The sequence below is a fragment of the Myxocyprinus asiaticus genome, chromosome 44 (genome assembly GCF_019703515.2).
Source record: "Myxocyprinus asiaticus isolate MX2 ecotype Aquarium Trade chromosome 44, UBuf_Myxa_2, whole genome shotgun sequence".
In the NCBI taxonomy this organism is placed as follows: domain Eukaryota; kingdom Metazoa; phylum Chordata; class Actinopteri; order Cypriniformes; family Catostomidae; genus Myxocyprinus; species Myxocyprinus asiaticus.
Window position 1 is genome coordinate 2,290,168 of NC_059387.1, and position 21,830 is coordinate 2,311,997.

Below are 21,830 nucleotides of genomic sequence, written 5' to 3' on the forward strand. Positions count from 1 at the left end.
AAAATATGGTCACAAGATATGCATTTTAACATGATGATAGTGTGGTAAAATTGCTTACTAACCATATCTTAATAAAGTTATATCCAATATTATAACATAAATGTCATGACAAAACCCTGTGATCCCAGTATTGTCTATAACTTAATTTTATTTATTTATTTGTCACATACTCATTTATATACAATATATAACCTGCAGTGAAATGTAAACCTGGTCAGTTTAATAGCTAAATAGACTGTGCATTTATATATATAAATAGTATGATAAAATAGTATAATAATAAAATTAAAAAGTAACAATAATAATATAAAGACAAGGAATGTACAAGATGCAGAGTATGTTATGTGGCAGTAACGGTACAAAGTGCAGTGTGCAGAGTGTCACAGAGTATAACGTCATGGTTACTTGAGTAACCTCCGTTCCCTGATGGATGTAGTGACACTAGGGGTCACTCTTGGGAGCCCGAGACACCTCTGGTCTTTGATAAAAGGCCAATGAAAATTGGCGAGTGGTATCTGCATAACAAGCGCAGTCAGGAAGGCAGTCTTCAAGGAGAGTGCCTTAAGCTCGGCTGACTGCAAAGGCTCAAAGGGGGCTCTCTGTAGACCCTGAAGAACTACAGAGAGGTCCCATGAGGGAACGAGGCGTGGTCTGGAGGGATTCAGCCTCCTGGCGCCTCTTAGGAACCTGATGATCAGGTCATGCTTCCCTAAGGACTTACCGTCGACTGCATCGTGGTGTGCTGCTATGGCGGCAACGTACACCTTTAAGGTGGAAGGGGACAGCCTCCCTTCCAACCTCTCCTGCAGGAAGGAAAGCACTGATCCGACTGCGCATCTCTGGGGGTCTTCGCGTGGGGAAGAACACCACTTAGCGAACAGACGCCACTTAAAGGCATACAGGCACCTCGTAGAGGGGGCCCTAGCCTGAGTGAGGTGGTAGACAGGTGGTAGACACGGAATCTCCATGTCTGTCCAGGGGCCAGAAATGGAGATTCCAGAGGTCTGGTCGCGGGTGCCAGAGGGTGCCCCGTCCCTGAGAAAGAAGGTCCTTCCTCAGGGGAATTCGCCTGGGGGGAGCTGTAGCAAGGAGCATGAGGTCTGAGAACCACGTCTGGGTGGGCCAGTAGGGTGCTACCAGGACGACCTGCTCCTCATCCTCCCTGACCTTGCACAGGGTCTGTGCAAGCAGGCTCACTGGGGGAAACGCATATTTGCGTAGGCCAGGGGACCAGCTGTGTGCCAGAGCGTCTATGCTGAGGGGAGCCTCGGTGAGGGCGTACCAGAGCGGGCAGTGGGAGGATTCTTGGGAGGCGAACAGGTCCACCTGTGCCCGTCCGAATCGACTCCAAATCAGCTGGACCACCTGAGGGTGGAGTCTCTACTCTCCCCTGAGGGTAACCTGCCATGACCACGCGTCCGCTGTAGTGTTGAGGTTGCCCAGGATGTGAGTGGCTCACAGCGACTTGAAGTGCTGCTGACTCCAGAGGAGGAGACGGCGGGCGAGATGTGACATACAATGAGAGCGCAGACTGCCTTGGTGGTTGACATATGCTACCGTTGCCATGTTGTCTGTCCAAACTAACATGTGCTTGCCCTGGATCAACGGCTGGAACCTCCGCAGGGCGAGCAGAATTGCCAACAACTCGAGGCAGTTGATGTGCCAATGCAGTCGCGGACCCGTCCAGAGGCCGGCGGCTGCGTGCCTGTTGCAAACAGTGCCCCAGCCCGTTTTGGAGGTGTCTGTCGTGACCACGGGCCTGGAGACCAGTTCTAGAGGAACATCTGCCCGTAGAAATGAGAGGTCGGTCCAAGGGCTGAAAAGACGGTGACAGACCGGCGTGATGACCACAATGTGTCCCGTGGTGCCATGCCCATCTTGGGACTCGAGTCTGGAGCCAGTGCTGAAGCGGCCTCATATGCATCAACCCGAGAGAAAGGGCCACCGCTGAGGATGCCATTTGCCCCAGGAGCCTCTGAAAAAGTTTCAGTGGAACCACTGTTTTCTGTTTGAACGCCTTCAAACAGGCCAGCACCGACTGGGCGCGCTCGTTCGTAAGGCGCGCCGTCAAGGAGACTGAGTCCAACTGCAAACTGAGAAAAGAGATGTTCTGAACCGGGAGGAGCTTGCTCTTTTCCCAGTTGACCCGAAGCCCTAGTTGGCTGAGGTGTGAGAGCACCTGGTCCCTGTGTGCGCACAACATGTCTCGAGAGTGAGCTAGGATTAGCCAGTTGTCGAGATAGTTGAGAATGTGAATGCCCACCTCCCTTAATGGGGCAAGGGCAGCCTCAGCGACCTTCGTGAATACACGAGGAGACAGGGACAGGCTGAAAGGGAGGACTTTGTACTGATACGCCTGACCCTCGAATGCAAACTGTCTGTGTCGAGGAAGGATCGAGACGTGGAAGTATGCATCCTTCAGGTCTATCGCCGCAAACCAATCTTGATGCTGGACGCTCGCCAGAATGCGTTTTTGTGTCAGCATCTTGAATGGGAGTCTGTGTAAGGCCCAGTTAAGTACTCGCAGGTCCATGATTGGCCGCAACCCACCGCCTTTTTTCGGTACGATGAAGTAGGGGCTGTAAAACCCCTTCTTCATCTCAGTTGGAGGGACAGGTTCTATCGCACCCTTCCATAGGAGGGTAGCGATCTCCGCGCGCAAGGTAGCAGCGTTTCCGCTCTTGACCAAGGTGAAGTGAATACCGCTGAACCTGGGCGGGTGCCTGGCGAACTGAATCACGTAGCCGAGTCGGATGGTCTGGATCAGCCATCACGACGGATTGGAAAGCTCGAGCCATGCGTCTAAGTTCCGCGCAAGGGGGACCAAGGGGACAACGTCGTCGGACATACCGGCAGGTGGGGCCTCGCGGCGGGGCAGAGCTCGAGGTGCCACACCACGTCGAGGCCGTGCTGAGTGTAGGGACATTGAAGCACTTACCTGGCTCCTTGTGACCACCCTCAGAACAGCCTGGGATGGGGAAGAGGCCTGTCCTCATAACCCGTGGAGACTGCCACATCAGGGTCGGCTGTGTGCCACAGCTGGGTGCTCAGGGGCGGAAAGCGCAAATTCTGCAAGAAAAAACCCGTGGACGGTAGTCGTGGTGACGACCGTGCACACCGGGTATGTGTCGGTCGCCGAGCGCAGTTCCTGCATCAAATCTGGGGTGGAACTACCCTCGTGCAGTTCTTTCAATGCCATGGCTTGGTGGACCTGCAGGAGAACCATGGCATGCAGGGCAGAGGCGGCTTGTCCAGCAGCACTGTAGGCTTTAGCCATCAGGGATGACGTGAGCCTACAGGGCTTGGACAGGAGCTTAGGGCGTCCGCGCCAGGTGGCGGCGCTCAGTGGGCATAGGTGCACCGCGAGCACCTTATCCACCGGGGGAATCGCCATATAGCCCCTGGCCACCCCGCCATCGAGGGTAGTGAGAGCGGGGGAACTGCGGAATCGGGGCCGGGCAGTAAAAGGTGCCACCCACGATTTCGTCAGCTCCTCGTGCACTTCCGGGAAGAATGGCACTGGAGCGGGGCGTGGCTGCTTTGAGCAGCGCTGCGAGCCCAGGAACCAATCATCAAGCCAAGAGGGTTCAGGGGAGAGCGGAGGGTTCCACTCTAACCCGACGCTCGCGGCCGCCCGGGAAAGCATGTCCGTCATTTCGGCATCGGCCTGTGACTGGGCAATCGTCCCCGAAGGGGGAAGCCCAGCTGAGGCTTCTGCGTCCGACTGGACAAGCCCGCTCTCTGATGCTGTGCTCGAGAGCTCATCATCTTTGCGGGCTCCGAAAAAGAAGCCAGACTCGCCGTGAGATGAGCCGGCGAACTCATCTGGAAGCCCGATTGGGGCAGACGAGTGTGCTGGGGAATGGGAGGACCGCGGGGGCATACCTGGCGGAGACGATCCCATTGGGGTCCCCAAATCACCCCCAGTGCTAGCTGCGCTGGCCTCATACCCGTAGGAAGAAAGACCAAGGCGGGGAGCCGCTGGGGTGGCTTGCTTTCTTAAGAAGAAAGCAAGCCGCGACTGCAACGTTGCCATGGTCATGTTCTTGCAATGAGAACATGAACCATCCACAAATGCTGCCTCCATGTGGGTCGCGCCCAGACACGAAAGACAGCGATCATGACCATTCGAAGTTGAGAGATAATGACTGCAACCAGGAATAACACACAATCGGAAAGGCATCTTTAAAAAGACGCGTCTTTAAAAAGAGGTTCCGTGTGTGCCGCTCTTTTAGAGAACTATATACTCTTTTAGAGGAAAAAGCTCTTTCAGAAAATATACTCTCTTGTTTTTCTGCCCAGGGGCGTTTTCTGCAGTGCACCAGTGCAGAGGAGGGAGAAGCCGCTGAAATGCGCCGTCAGATCCAGCAGAGGTGAATGAACAGTAGGATTCAGCTCAATGAGCATGACCGTTCGGCTCCGAAGAGAAAATCTGAATGAGTTGTTGCGAGCCAGCTCCTTTTATACCCGTATGTCCGGGGGAGTGGCATGCAAATACCACTCGCCAATTTTCATTGGCCTTTTATCAAAGACCAGAGGTGTCTCAGGCTCCCAAGAGTGACCCCTAGTGTCACTACATCGACACAATGTCGAGTGAGTGACAGATTGGGAACTATAGCATATTCAAAGTGAAGTAGGCATGTCCATGTTGAGGAGTCTAATGACCTGAGGGAAGAAGCTCCTCCTGAGCCTCTCAGGTTTGGCCATCAGACTACGGAAGTGCTTTCCAGATCACAACAGGCTGAACAGGCTATTACCGGGGTGGGCGGAGTCCTTGATTATTTGAATTGCTCTGTTACTGCATCGCCTGGTGTAAATGTCTTGAAGAGAGGGAAAAGCAGTCCCAGAGATGCGCTCAGCTAAGCGCACCACTCTCTGTAGGGCTTTGCGATCCTGGTTAGAGCAGTTACCGTACCTCACTGAGTCAGTATGCTCTCTATAGCCCCAGTATAGAAAGTTTTCATGATCGCTGGAGAGACTCTGAATTTCCTCATCTGTTTCAGATTGTACAACCGTTGTCTTGCTTTGCTCACCTGAGCTTGAGTGTGATGAGTCCAGGTCAGGTCCTCAGTGATGTGCACTTCAAGGTACTTGAAACTATTCACCCTCTCCACAGGAGATCTTGAGTGGGGTGTAGGTTAGGGATGGGCGGATTGATACTAAAGTATCGATACTTCTGATACTGATGTGGTATCAAGAATATCGATCCTCACATAAAAATATTGATTCTGAAGGTTTTTTTTAACTAGAGATCTTATTATTTAGATAGCATGAATATTAATGCATCTCATAAGCTTCGAAGTAGAAAAAAAATTATATGAGCGAATTGTTGCATGGCACCGGAACTATTTTTTCTTCCGCTCATCTTGACACGCAGAAATGCTAAAATACACCAACAGTCAGACAGCGCTCACCCTTTCAGTCATAGCGCTCATTCAAAGAGGGAGCAGTGCTTTCCTGAGGTAATGACAGAAAAACAGCATCTGGAGTTATTCACACTAAGTAATGACAAACGTAGATGTGACATGTATTATAAAGGGCTTGTGTGATCATTTTTACAGGCTTATTTAAATTCAGAGTTGTTAAAACATAAAACATAAGATAATGATCTGTAATCCTAGTTAATGATAACCTTATGAAAACTTACCATAGATTTACTGTAGTAATACTGTATTAACCATGACTAGTAACCACGAATATATAGTAACCATGTTTTTTGTTCTTTTTGGCAGTAACCAATGTTTTGATCCAATTAACCATGGTTTTACTGTAGTATCCATATGGTAATTTGGTTTAAGTAATTGTAACCATATTATAATATCTATGGTTAATTTTGTGGTTTTATATGTGGCTTATACTTATAATTTTTAAAGGGTAAACAAAGCAGCCTAATAATTTTGTGCCCAGGCCTATAAATATATAAACAAATTAAGTAATAATTTAAGTTACTAATTTTATCCAAAGAATTCGTAAAAATTATCGCGGCGTCCTCAGTAAACCTATTGGAAAAATAGGCGAACTGGAGTGGGTCTATGGTGACAGGGATAGAGGAGCAGATGGTGCTTTTGATAAGCCTCTCAAAAACCTTCATAACTAGTGAAGTGAGGGCAACAGGACGATAGTCATTTAGGCAAGAGGGCTTTTTGTTCTTTGGCACAGGAAGGTTAACAGTTTTTTTAAACAAGTGGGGACCACAGATGTAGCAAGGGACTCGTTAAAGACGGAGGTAAACAAACCGGCAAGCTGATCAGCAGTACACAGCCAGAAATACCATCAGGGCCGGCCGCTTTCCTGATGTTCACTCGCTTCAGAGCCCTACAAACCTCGACCTCCGAGACGGTGATCACACGCTCATCTCTAACAGAGCTGCTTCCTTCTGTAGTGCTGGTTGGCAGACTAGTGCTAGCACGGTTAGCCTCGAAGCAAATATAGAAAATGTTCAGCTCGCCGGCCCAGTGAAGAGTCAGCTTTCACCGCGGCGGTGGATTTGCATCTAAAGGCACTGATTGCCCTGCCACATGCGTCGAGAGACACCACCCGTTCTCTGTACCGGAGTTTAGCAGCTCTCACTGCGCATCAGAGAGCATAGCGCGCTGCTTTGTACTCCCTCATATTCCCCAACATGAGCCCCGCGTTATATGCAGCCATGCTCATTCACTGCAGCTCAGATGGTTTTATTCACCCACGGTTACTGGTTGGAGAAAGTCATTATTGTGATGGTGTGTTGCTTCCTCAGTTAGCACGCTACTAAAGCTGATTGCTACATCCGTAAACTCGTTGGCGTCAGCGGAACTCACACGGAACACGTCCCAGTCAACGTCATCAAGCGCATCCTGTAGCACAGCCTTTGATTGGGCGGACCAGCGCTTCACCACCCTTCTCTCCGGAGCCTCGTGTACGAGCCTTTGTTTATACTACAGCATGAGGAAATGGCGGCATGGTCCGATTTACCAAAAGCCGACAACGAGTTAGCTCTGTAGCCATTCCTAAACTGAGAATAGCAGTGGTCCAGTGTGTTTACCCCTCTAGTTGGACAGGAGACATGTTGATAAAAGTTTGCCATGACCTGTCAGAGATTGGCTTTGTTAAAGTCCCCCACCACTATAATGGCAGCATCCGGATGTTTGTTTATATAGGCACTGAGCATATCTGTGTCCGCCTGAGGTGGGATGTACACAGCAGTAGCGATGACCGATGTAAACTCCCGTGGCAGGTAGAATGGACAGCACATAATAGACAAATGTTCCAGGTGAGGTGTGCAGGAAAGCAACAGAGTGGTAATATTCCTTGGGTCATACCATTTGTTGTTAACCATGAAACAAATCCCTCCATCCCAGGATTTACCGGCCTCCGCTGTCCTGTCCATCCGTAGAATGAAGAAGTTATCGGATGGCGTTACACCTGGGTCCAGTAGCGAGGGGGTCAACCATGTTTCAGATAGACAGAGTATGTTACTGTCCCATTGAAATCTTATTCTGGCTCTGAGATCGTCCATTTTGTTCTCAAGAGATTGGACATTGGTGAGCAGAATACTGGGCAGAGGAGGACTGTGTGCTCTGTTACTCAGCCTGTTGCGAACCCCAGCGCGTTTTCCTCGATGTCTCTTGTTTCGTCACCAGATAAGGTTAGTAAGCAATTTTATCATACTAAAATCATGTTAACATATATAGTATATTGTTTACATCTTGCAGCTATACTTTTGAAACAATATGTATTTTAATGTTTATGGATTGGCCCCCACTTACAATTGGAAGTGAATTCCATTGTAAGTGCCACACTGTAACTGCTTCTTTTTTAAATAAGCAAATCGATAATTTTTTTGTGGTAATCAAAATTATGCCACAAACGCTGTTGGCTGAGTTGATCCTTGTATTGAACTCAAAACATTCTTTAAGTCACATTTAAAAATGTCTGAATGACACTGCATTATATAACAAAATAGCAAAGCAATTGTCATTCATTTTAAAGAAATACAGCACAAACACACTTTTCAAGGAAAATATTTCACAAAGTTTGATGGCTTGTTACCATCTACATCTGTGGTAACTCTGCCAGGACACCTGTGTTAACTGACTGGGATTATCAAAAAAAAAAAAAATGTATCATGGTTTCAGTCAGAAAAATGTCATACAGAATTACAGAATTAAAATGGGTTGTGAATTCAGTTTCATGACTTTAAAATTTGGTGAGCTACTGTTAATTATATCAAGTAAAACTGTTAAATTTAGCATTTTTAACAAACATACAGAATAATATTTTTACTCTGACTGTTTCCCTACCTGTCTGGGTGTTCCCCAACCACCTGGAAGACACTAAGTAGGAAAGTCTCATTGCGGAATGTTCTGGTCACACACTCCTTGTAGATCCTGAATTCTGCAGCTGTGATGGCCTCACCCTCTGGGATCTGGGACAGGTTGAATTTGAAATCTTTATGGTGTCTTCTCTGTTGAGACAGCTCCCTGTCAAACTCCACTGTTCAAAGAGACACATAGAAACACTGTTAGAGATGTTTTAGACTAGTGCCCTGTAGATCTGCACAAACCAGCAACTTTCTGTTTCAGAGTCAACAAAAATGTGTTATTGTTTATTCACAACATTTTATAATGGGAGAAAAAATTATTTATAGTGATTTGATGTAACAGTACAGTTTTGGACCTGGATGTTGATGCTGTTAAAATACACAGTGAGAAAATACACAATGTAGTAAGAGAAGTGACCTGAAACACCAGCTGAGACTAATGTCTCTACAAAACATAAATGGTCGTTTCCCAATCAGTGGACATTTTCAAAAGAAAATTGTTAGATTGCTCTGAAAAACAAGACTTAACATCTTGCCATTGTGCTTCAAGGAATTTTTTTCCCCTTCTTGTCTTAAGGATGATTCGATATTTTACTGGAAAACAAGTCAAAAATGCTTAATGTTTTTTTTTTTTTCAGAGTGTGCTATATTATGACATACTGTATACAGTACATACAAGTCCCTTTAAACATCACTGTATTAAAAATATAGCATAGCCTCATACACCTTATTAAATATAATATCATTCAGATGTTATTATAAATTATTCTTTTGCTACAGGTTGGACACTAAGGGCCCTATTTTAAAAGGGCCAAGCACAGCGCTATGCGATATGTCATACGCACAAAGTCAGTGCGCTTGGCCATGACGTTTTGGCGCAAGTGGGTCTGGTGTAATCTCACGCAACATGCAAATGGGCAGGATCAGGTGAAATTTAATTCTGAGTTTCTTCTCCATTTATTGAACCATCTGTGTCCTATTATATATTCCATTCCCTGTCAAGCACCAGCGATATAAACAAAGACAGAACATTCATAAGAAATTGTTTGTGTAAATGGGCTGTATTCAATGAATTACAAGAATAGAAATATGGACTTATGTTCTTTTGTGCATTAACTGAATCTTTGTTGAATGTCAGGCATATTTCTAGTGATGATCCTTTTATACACATGGAAAATGTGGTTCTCATCAGGACTTCAATGTAGGCTCTGTTAAATTATAGAGAGTGTAAGTATTATTAATCTAATTGATCTACTAGCAATCATTGATCAAGAGATTTTTAAAAAAAATATATATATTTTTTTGCTCGCACTTCACTTCTACCAGTCGATTTTATATTAAAAATTAAATTATTTTATTGAACCATGAAAAACGTAAAACAAAAATATTTCTAAATTCAAATTACATTTAAAATAAAAATATATATTGTATATATAATTAACAAAACGAAGTGGTCAAATAATCATAATCACCACTTAAAAATCACTTTACGCCATCATGTGGAAAAATACTAATGCAAATTAGATCTTAAATTCACCTGCTGGTGGAATCTCCATACTGCAAATGCAGGAACTGAGTTTAGACTTTGCGATGAAAACAGAAGTACTTCTCAGACAGTAAATTGCGCTTTACAGAACTTCATTAACATACAGTGCACACACAGTTTGCACACAAACACCCACAGAAAGCACAAACACTCCCACCCACGCCCACTTGCGCTGGCACGTAAACTGCCCTTAGAATTAACACTCTCATGAAAATTTGATAAATAGAGCCCTAAATATTAAATAAAACACACAGTTTTCAACCCAGTAACATTTCAGTCTCTTGACGTACACTTAACTTAACATTATAAAGATGTGGTAAGCTTTGTAAGCTCAATAATGGCCTATAATTGACTGGCCTAATTCACCCATAAGGTCTATACATATGCATTTATATTACAGCACCACTTCACAGAGCGTCCAGATGTGCAAAGCATGTGCTGTAATAATGATTCACTATTTCTGGTAGAATGCTAATTCTCTATTTATTCAAGCTGTTCCCACAGCAAAGGACTTCATATCAGTTCCGTTTTAAGTGCTAGCAGCCTCTTGCACAGAAAAAGGACAGAGAAAAAAACACAGAGAGTGTTTTCACATCAAATGACAGCTTTGTCACAGTATCGTGCTCCTCTTCCTCCCTCATGTCACCAACAGCTCTTCCTGTGGTTCCTACGGTCCACCCATGAGCTGTATTTCTTGCCGTAAGTACAGATTCAGCTGGATGCCCCTCTTGTGGGCCTGTGGTAATGTGTCCTGCTCTGATAGTATTTCCATGCCTCCCTAGGTGAGAAATACACACTTCCATGTCAGCCCTCCCTCCTAGCAGAGGAGTTAACTAAACTGTGAAGCGGGGAGGACTGCAAGGACTGCCCCCTTTTCACTGTTTGGTGAACTACAATAGTTTAATGTTCTCCAATGTCACAAGGAGAAACTTCCATGATCTCTGGTCTTCCAACAGGGAGTTATACTCTTCTGCTATACATTTACATTTATGCATTTGGCAGACACTTTTATCCAAAGCGACTTACAGTGCGCTTATTACAGGGACAATCCCCCTGGAGCAACCTGGAGTTAAGTGCCTTGCTCAAGGACACAATGTGGGGATTGAACCAACAACCTTTTGCTTACCAGTTCAGTGTTTTAGTCCACTACGCCACCACCACTCCCCTGTATGTGCTATACAGACACATGCATTACCAATTAAAAGCAAGCCTACTGAGGAAAACTCAAAAGGGCCTAAGACGGAATCTTGAGGGACACCCTGTCCTTGTGCTACATACTCAGCTCTAATTGAGAGGCTAACCTTGAAAAACCCACCTGCAAAGGGTGAAATAAAGTACAGGGAGCAGCTATAGGGACTTTTGACCCCTAGAAAGGGCTTGCAACCAAAAAAAAAAAAAAAAAAAAAAAAGAAGAAGAAGAGAAAGGGGCATAGGGAGAGAGAATTTCCTTTAGTGTAGTTCCAGCTTCTGGGTTCACATAGTGATGGCATGACACCAGGATTTTTCTCACTCACAATATGCCCAAGTAATTCATTTTTTAGACAAATTTCCAGAGGTCCCTTTTGTGATGTTTTTCACATCAGCACGGCAGGTCTCAATGTGGCCATTTCACACGATGCTTAGACTTCTTTGTTAACAACTTTCACAGGTGTTTTACCAACAGAAGTCAGTCTAGCAAAAGGAAAAACATCAGAGATGACAGAAATATTAAAGGCCTTGTTAAAATTGGAATTTTTTGTCTTATAGATCATGTCTATTAGCTTTGAGGTCGTCTGTCAGTAATTCCCAACCAGGGGTACATGTAAGCAGGTTCACTGGGTACACAAAAATAATTGGATTTTGCTTTAACCTATAAAAAAAAAAATGTAGCCTATGACTTTAAATTAGAATAATACATTTTAGGGATGGGTACAAATATAGATATACTGAAGAATCATGAACTTCATTTGAACAATTTTAATATCGACTCTCAATATCCCAAGGTCGATCTTTTAATTCTTTGCCATGTTCAGCACTGAGGTCCTTTCACTGAGTGTTGAGAGTAGAAGTTTGGCTTGACTTGTTTCATGTAATGTGACATCCACGCAGTCAATTTGTCATCAATAATATTTCTTTTGAAGACCCTGTCTGTTCTTTACAGTCAGTTGTTTATCAAAAACAACAAAAAAAGAAACATTTTATTCTAATAAAGAAGCTGTGCGACTCCACTCTTGTTAATATGCGCTCGACCAAAACGCAATGAGATCCTCACTGAACTGCTGCTGTTCTTAAAGAGACTCTCAGTTTTAGCACTTGTTTTACACATAAATGTTAATACTTGTAAATATAAAAAATTATGCATTTAAACAAAAAACATGTACACCTAACAATACTTATAAATGCCATTACTAACAGTTTCCTCTTTTTTTTGTGTACATCAGGGATATTACAGTATTAATGATCATGTAAATTATATTTAGCCTTTCGTTTTGTGTTCTTGAGGGAGTACTTGAGCCTTACTGATGGTGCTGTGGGGGTACTTAAGGCAAAAAAAAAAAAAAAAAATTGAGAAACACTGATCTAGTGCTAATGTACTCCTAAAACTTACTGCAAATACTAGGGGTGTAACGGTACACGTATTCGTCCCGAACCATCACGGTACTGACGTCACGGTTCAGTGCATGCAGTCAGACATCTGAGTCAGTCACAGGCGATCCACACTCCAATCCAGAAGGGGGTACGTGCGGTAATGCAACGCTGTTTGCTAACCACCACATCAGGAAAAAGAGCAGAAGAAGAGACCATCTATGCACCAACCCAAAACAAGAATGGCTTCTCCTAATGCACAAGTTTTATTTTTCATTATTCTATTTATTTGGTACTTTTATAATACAAGAGATGCTTTTCAGTTTTGTAGCTGATTGTGACCAAATACCTTTTGTTTTTTATAAACCCTACAAAAAAATATGGCCTATGCAAGAGTACATTCTGTTTACTGCTTAGTGCTTAATTCAATAAAGGAGACTGTACTGTACCAACTACCTCAGGGGGGACTAAATGCCGCTAGGTAGAACAAACTGTAATTTGCACTACTGTCTGTTCAAAATAAATGAAAAGAAACCTATCATTTGGGATTTGTTGCTTTTTCCTGATGTGACGAACTCGTATCGAACCATGACCCCAAAACCAAGGTACGTACCGAACTGTGACTTCTGTGTACCGTTACACCCCTAGCAAATACTGTATATGCTTTTTAAAATTTACAGACCAAAAATAATGATGACACTTTGCACTACACAAATTTTTGTCCTATCAAATGCTCTCTAGAATGAGAATGTTCATACCCCAATATCATCTACATCCGACTAGCAAGTAGCAAATCATGGTACATGGATTTGACATAACTAAAGCCTATTGGCTTTTTAAAATCAAAAGAGATAAGCCCTATGATACCTCACACCAAAAATCTCTGTTTCTATTGGAAATATATTTACACAGGACAGAATATTGTGATTGTCAAGCTATCTCTTTAAAGGTGGTCTTTAAATATAGTCTACAAATGACTTTGTACAATTTGCATTTGTTAAAAACAGATGGTCATTGAAATCAGACTGCCCTTGAATATACATTATACTCTGCCAATGGCATTCTCATCTTTTCAAAAGCTTTCATCGCCTTCGTCAAAACTATAAAAAAGCGGAAATATGCAGAGGTCCCAACTGGTCAAGTGTTCTAAACGTGTCCTCAGAAAGTGCTGTTGCCTTGTTGAGAGGATAATGGAAAATAATATTTGCTGAATGAGGCTTGCTGAATGATAGATTATACATATATGAAGGACTTGGCAGTGACCGTAAGAAACACAACCAAAACCACAGAACTCGTATGATCTGATACAACTGATTTTTCTGCAAACAGACCCAGAGAGAAACCACAACAATAACTGTGAGGCCACATACTAAATAGGTAATGGAAAGTCCACAGGGTTGCTTGAGAAAAGATGTTTAAGTGAGACAAAGTGGAAAGTGTTGAGAATACATCGTGTTGCCTTTATTCATCCTCTTCACAGATACACTCCTCTCACATGGTAACAGTAAAAGAGAGGACGTAATGACAGAGGTCCATGGAGAGGGACACACAACAAGATATATCTGTATGTTGACAACAATTCAGGCATTACGGGTCAGCCTGATCTCACAGTGAAATCAGAAAGAGTGGGTCGACTTTAGCAAAAATAAAGACATTTTTCCTTTAGCAAAATTTAACACACTGCCCCCAGTGGCAAAAGCGGTAAGTGTCGTAGGGCATATGGGCACGTGTGAGCTCCATTTACGTCAAGGAGAGGTAGCCAAAAGCTAGTTCTGAAGAGAGTTCCTTTCATCTGTACAGGATGTAATACAGTGAAGAAAAATGCATATTTTATGGACACTACCCCCAAACCCAAACCTAAACCTAACCATCAGTGGAGTAAAAATGATCAGTGAATCACCTTCGTCACTGATTAAGCGAACACGATTACTTCCTGGTTTCAACGTGGATAGAAACATGGGTCTCGCATGCTACTGATGCAATGCACTGCAAGCCACGTGGGAAGGTAAACACACTGAAACCACTGCAAAAATGTCTGGTGGTAAATGTTGCATGTCAATGAGTTGGCAAACTGTCACCGATCCTAGGGTACCGGAACTTTCGGAAACAGCATGCCTACATCCCGTGTTATAATGTTGTTTATGTGCTTGCATATGCTATAGTTCATAACCATTTATGATTACATTTTTCAATGTTAATCTACTTGAATTACTTCTGATTATCATAACTGATAATCACCATAATAATATAGATGATAAAATAGAAGGCCACATAGTAAATTAACTTTCATCAGAATTGGCCTTTCCATGAACTATGACTATTAACCATGCAGACAGCACAGAGTGTTACTGAAATAAGACAAATGCACACAAGACAAACAGAATTGCAAAAATAATGACTGTGTTTAAACAGGTTCCTCAAGCACTCCACCTGTCTCCCATTGGTCAAATGAACAGATGGTCCCAGCCCAAACTCACAACATTGATTGACTTAATTTTGCTGTGTCGAGCTGGTTGGGACTTTCAACCAAACAGAGCAGTGTATTGATAGCACCACAGAGCCAGAGTGTTTACACTTTTCGTGAAAATAAACTTTCGAATGGCTTATTTATAGTCTCTATATATTAAGCTGGGATAGAAGAGTTTTGACTCCGAAAAAGTTTAGTTTTAAATATAATTAAAAAATGTGATGCGCAATGCAGTGACTTTTGGAAATATTCTATACTGTTTTTCAGTGAAAACCTTTGACAGTAAAATTGCATGCATTGTGTAACGATTAGCAAAGGCAGGACCCAAACGCAGAGTGAATCAAAAAGATTTTTATTAATAACAAAAAACAAAGCCAAAAACACAAACTACCCTGTAGGGGAAAGACACAGTCTGGAATGGCAAGAAAACAGACAGGATGAGCTGGATCAAAAAGGAGCAGGACACAAAACCATCAGGGACCGACAAGATGAGAGAACAAGATGAACTGGCACAGTACAGTGCACATGAGGAGACTAAAATAGGGAGAGAAATCAAAAGGTTAATAGGCAGGGCAGTTGAGACAAATGAACTGATAATGGGCAAACAAGGAGGTGGGGTATGATGCAGGACTGAGAGACAGGAGGCAAAACAGAAACAAAACAAAGCCACATGCTCTCACAAAACACAAACACCTGAATGGCATGAGTGCATATCCCAAGACAATAAGGCAACATACGCTAATGCCAACCGACAGACAGGACGAGAGAATGCATGGCAACGGCAACAAAGCAATGCCATGCACTCTCACACAAGGCAAACACCATGCGATGCACGCAACAGGAGACAAAACAAGACAAGACACCTGTGCGAGAGTTCAGCCACAAATAAAACTGACATCGAAGACAGAAGTGACCGAACCCCAGCACAACGTGAAGACGGCTCGCGACCTGGACGCCCAGCGCAAAGCGAGCGCAGCACAAAGCGAGTGCAACGTGAAGCGTGCCCGTGAAAGACAGACATAAACAATTGATGTCAGTGCATGCCGCCAAGATGACATAAGAGCAATGCACTCACACCAATAAAAGACAAGACATGGAGCATGAGTGTCCGGATCCCAACACCAGAACCGAAACCGAACCAGGATCCAAGCCGTGCGCTGACACAGAGACAAAAAACGAAACACAGACACAGAACAAGAGTGTCAGGATCCTGTCACCACAAAAACCCAGACTGACAAAGTGACAGGATGCTGATAGCATTGTTTTGATAAATCTAAAATAATGTTTTTTACCATGTTTGGTAAGGTAACATACAGTTAACCATTTAACAGGTTTTTCCTGTTCTATTTTAACATTTCTAAAGTGGATAAAGACAGAGGTGTGGGATAAAGATCCAATTAGGGCTGATTCTCCATTTCCACCTGTAATATCTGTTTCTTTCCTACTGTGCTTTTGTCATTAACCCACACAGCATAAAAGAGGGTGGGCTGTGACCTTCAGAGAAGATATGAAAAACACTTACAGATACATAGAGAAAAAGATACCTGAAGAGAGAGAGAAAGAGAGGCAGACAGAGAATATTAGGGGCAAAAGTTGCTGGAAACCTATTGTGTTTGTACTGATTTTCCTATTATCATTAGGGGTTCCACCGCAAAGTGCTGAAACCCTGTTTAAATTGCAAGGATTATTTTTATTATTCTGCCCCAAAACTGATGATGCAGACCAAAATGTAAAGTCTAGTGACATGAAACTTGGTGTAATGGCAGTACTCTGATGCTGCACACTACACAGTGCATGGACGCTACAGTGGGGGGCACATTTCGGAGTATAACTGAACCGAACTGCCTTCTCTTAAACCGCATGATTGTTTGCATCTAGAAACCCTCATGACAAAAAGTTATCAAAAGAATTTTGATTCGTCTAATCGTGCAGAAGATATAGGTTGATAAGTGAAAATTATTTTGATAACTTTTTATCATACAACATTTTAAAGTGAATCGGACATGGTCTAGGAGGACTGTGAAAAAGTTTTTCAGAAAACACAAAAACTGTTAGTAATTTGCATAAAACACTTCCAATCAGTCATGCACTTGGAGTAAAGCCAAGTATCATTCTTAAACCAGTTGAAACACAAACATTTATAGGGCTAGATTACATGTGATCTGCTGCAGTTTTATGCAGAACCTCAAATTGAGCTTCAGTAAAACATCAGTTTTGATACTCTATATAATACCAAAGCCCCTTTCAAGGCAAGTCAGTCCACTCGGCAGCCATCTTTGGAACGCACTCGGGCAGGCTGGGCAGCTACTTTTCTGAGTAAACAAGCAGCAAACAAGTACAGCTACTATCTACTTCAATGGGGAAAGACCGAAATCTCCAAAATGGTTAGTCAAGATTACGATTAAAGAAAATATTTCAAATCAGCAGTAAAATCTGACAACACTGGAATCATAAATTGTGCTTCTTTACCTCAGATTACCAGTAAGGTCATCTGTAAGGCGGGACTTCCTTTTCTACATCCGTTGGCCATTCCAATTACTCCCATTCATTCAAATAGAAGTGGCCAGTCTCTGCTAAATGGTCTCTGATTATACTTTGTAGGTTTTTTGAAAAACTAAAAATAGTGGATGGAATACCTAAAAAGTTTCTAGGATACTTTGTAATGAAATTACTTTGGCCCTAAAGATCTGTTCTTTCAAATTTGGCAATTTTGATCATTTTCTTCACTTTTCCATAATCAGATTTATTTGTTCTTCTTTGTGACCCTTGCAGATGCTTTGGCAATACATTGCAACTTTTTTCATGCCAATAAAGAACATTGGAATTGAACTGAATTGAACTGAAAGACAGACAGTTGCATGAGGCCCAGTCAGGCTTCAGTGTGGTCTGTGGTCAGCTGTGAATTGCACTTTAAATGTTTTCCATAATATCTCCTGAAGTAGACCGGCGGTCATTTTAATTTAATTTATCCACCACATCTCGACTTTTTCCTTGCTGCCCACAATCACTAAGAAAAATAACAGCACATTTCCATCTCTCCACATACACTTCCTCCAGGACCAAGGGGGGCGCTGCACTGATTGTGTGTCTATGTTGATCCTAAACATGGTTTTGACCTATATTCCAGAGGTTTTGCTGTGGGAAGTGTACAGGAGGTGCTGTAGACAGTTCTGACAGTGTAGGAGGATAGAGCATAGTAATTCGTCCTTCAAAGTTGGATGAGAAAAGCGTTACTGGATGGATCTAACAAAATTGTGTCCAGGTCATATTTCACCCCCAAATCAAAATTGCATTGTGATATCCCCCCCTCCCCCCACCCTCCCAACTAGTTGCTCAATTTGAAGGAATTTCTCAAAAACTGTTTCCCTGCTGGTAGAACTGATAGATTTAAAGGGATAGTTCACCCAAAAATGAAAATTCTCTCATTATTTACTCTCCCTCATGATATCCCAGGTGTGTATGACTTTATTTCTTCACCAGAACACATTTGAAGAAAATGAGAAAAATATCTTATCTCAGTAGATCCTTAAAATGCAAGTGGATGGTGATTCGACTTTTGAAGCTCCAAAAATCACAGACAGTCAGCATAATCATCATCCATTCGACCCAAGCGGTTAAATTAATGTCTTCTAAAGCCACACGATCACTTTTGTTGCGAAAAAGATCAATATTTAAGTACTTTTTTAACTATAATCCAACGCTTCCTAGAGGGTGGAGTTCACACGGTCTCTCATGTGACGTTGGCATGTTACAGACGTAATCTCACATTCTTCTCGGTTGAGACATCTAGGATAAACATACAAACGCACCATTGTGAGTAAACAAACAGACACAAATACAGATCTAAACCAAAACCAACCAAGCTACTGTACAGCGCTCCTCCTTCTCACGTGTAAACAGCGCTGCTCTTCCGGCTGTGTCGCATGTGCGTCAGTTCTCGTGTGTTTCAAATGCCAATGCGATTATGTCACACGTGCATACCACTGCAGAACAGATTTAGAGTTGAAAAAGTACTTAAATATGTATCTTTTTTGCACCAAAAGTGATCGTGTAGCTTTAGAAGACATTAATTTAACAGCTGGTGTCATATGAATGACATTTATGCTCACTGTCAGTGATTTTTTAGAGCTTCAAAAGTGAATTCACCATTCACTTGCATTTTAAGAACCTACTGAGCTAAGATATTTTTCTATTTTTCTTCAAGTGTGTGATGAGAGAATTTTCATTTTTGGGTGGACTAACCCTTTAATGCATTAAATATACACAGTATGGCCATTATTCCACACCAACAGCATCCACTTTACACATACTTAAGTGCAAAACAAGTCAATACGAACACATTTCTGTCAAGTTTTGAGGCATAATTTATATTTAAAGCTTTTTAATTATTCTGCCCAATCCACAATCAGTCACCACAAACTTGCGAGAAAAATGTTGACCGTACACAAAGGCTGCAATTATTTCCTGCATCTCTGCTGCTCATGAAACATTCAGACGCAAATGATTTGAAAGCTGTCTCCTTCAGTTTAACCAATAAAAATGTGCTGTTATGCCAGGCATGTGAAGAATTCATCTGTGTTTATGTAATTATATTCAGAATCCACGCTTACATTCTCTTCCCCCACAATCTAATTGTTCCAGCTTCTGTGATTAAATACTACTGTGACTGGCTCTTCATCAGTAAGCGTTTGTCTTTGGTCCTTTTAAAGGTTTGCAAATACGGGTGCATCTCAATCAGCTCCCTAGCTCCATATGTCGTGAATCAGTATATCGTGAACAAGAATTCGGGCACTGGCAAGACCTTATTAATCAACAACATCGCTGTATAAATGACACTATAGTTTATTTTTGTTGAAGATATTCAAACATAGTATTATTATGTAAGATAATTACATTAAATAAAGAAATAAAATGATAAAGAAGTGTATTTTAAACCTACATTTAACAACTCAAATATTTAAAAGATTATTTCTCTTTCATGGTCATTATGGATGACCAAAATTAAAAACAACATCTCTTTTAAAGGGACATTCAGTAGTCCCATAACTAGCGTTAGCATTGCTCTTCTTCGTGTACTTTAAGTACCAATACAACAGTGGTGTTAGATGCTGTACTGCCATCTATCGATGTGGATCAGCATGTTCGTCTCTGCTGCCCTGCCAGCTTTGGAAAACCATTTGCATCTGGAAAATGTCGGAGTTTGAGGTAATTTCTGAAGTTATTTATTACTACTATAATATAATTGCTTTGCCAAAAAACAAGCATCAGAATTCTAGCGAACAGACTTCTACAGTTATGGACAGATTATTATTGTCCCTCTTATCAATAATCTTTGGAGACTGTCTACGTTTCATGTTAATTCTAAAGACAGTTATTACCTTTATTAGAGAACTGAACCTCCATTATCTAGCGATAGAGAATGTCATGGTCAAGGAAAGATTAGAATTCTTTTTGATGATCAAATTTAGCATGTCCATGAATGCTGTATTTGAAGAACTCATTTTATTTCCAAACAATTTGTCATGGTTTACTCAAAATCCGGTGGAGGTAGATGGGCCCCCCTTACTATAGCTGTAATAACAAAGAAAAAAAAATCACGTTTGCATTTGTAAACACAGCTGACTACTGTCTATTACTAACATACGTTGACTACACACGTAATTTTAAAAAGTTCGAGGGAAACTTGTATGAGTTTTCTGTAAATTCCACTGATACTATTTTAGAGAGTGGTCTAAATAATTAATAATATCTTACCTGTCCAAAAAAGGAAGCAACATCAGCATCACTACTCATGTTTTTCTCCATCATCAAATCTTTCCACATTATGTATGACAGCATACACAATTCAGCAGCCATATCACCCTGTAGCTCAAGACTGGCTGCACAGGTTGTAGCTAAGCAGGGTTGAGACTGGCCAGTACCTGGATGGGAGTCCTCCTGGGGAAAACTAAGGTTGCTGCTAGAAGAAGTATTAGGGAGGCCAGCAGGGGGTGCTCACCCTGCAGTCTGTGTGGGTCCTAATGCCCCAGTATAGTGATGGGCACACTATACTGCAAAAAAGCACCATCCTTTGGATGAGATGTTAAACTGTGGTCCTGACTCTCTGTGGTCATTAAAAATCCCAGGGTACTTCTTGTAAAGAGTAGGGGTGTAACCCTGGTGTCCTGGCCAAATTCCACCCATTGGCCCTTCTCAATCATGGCCTCCAAATAATCCCCATCCATTAATTGGCTGAATCACTCTACTCTCTCCTCTCCACCAATAGCTGGTGTGTGGTGAGCATACTGGTGCACTATGGCTGCTGTTGCATCATCCAGGTGGATTCTGCACACTGGTGGTGGTTGAGGAGAGTCCCCTGTTCACTGTGTAAAGTGCTTTGAGTGTAGTGTCAGAAAAAGTGCTATATAAATGTAACATTCATTCATGTTGTACCAATGTTTACTTTAGGTTTTTTTTTTTTTTTGTCTTTGCCGGTCTTTCTGTCTTCTTGCTTCTGACCTTTTTCGCTTCTTCGGCAATACAGCTACTGAATCTCCTGTTGTCTCTGCTTCTAAAGCACAATAATAAGTATATTCCATTGTATTCTTTTTGCTCTTTGCATCACCAAACAACACTGCTCTAAGCATAGCCAAGCATATCTACACAGGCGGCAGCCAATGAGCACAAGGATTTTCTTCTTTGACGTTTAATGAAACACAGTGAACCATGTCATTTCAATTTGGTGCACCATACTGAAGGGGTGACCCACACTATGTATAATAAAAACACTTTTTTATAAAAAATTATTATGTGTACAGTCTTCATCTCATGTGAGTGTACACCATTAAGATCACTCTTCACAAAAACTTTTTTTAATTAGCCCCAAATTACTGAATGCACCTTTAAAGCAAAAAACAAAAAAACAAAAAAAAAGGCTTTGACATTGTATATTTACACTTGTGCTCATCTTGTAA

The 21,830-nt window shown here is 42.3% G+C and overlaps 1 protein-coding gene across 1 annotated transcript in view; it reads right to left on the reverse strand.

Annotated features, from left to right (window-relative positions):
• bmp6 (bone morphogenetic protein 6) overlaps positions 1-21,830 on the reverse strand; it is a 92,045-nt gene that overhangs the window by 33,495 nt on the left and 36,720 nt on the right. The window contains exon 2 of the mRNA XM_051686853.1: positions 8,280-8,472. Within this exon, the coding sequence (XP_051542813.1) occupies positions 8,280-8,472 (193 nt within the window). The remainder of the gene's footprint in view (positions 1-8,279; positions 8,473-21,830) is intronic.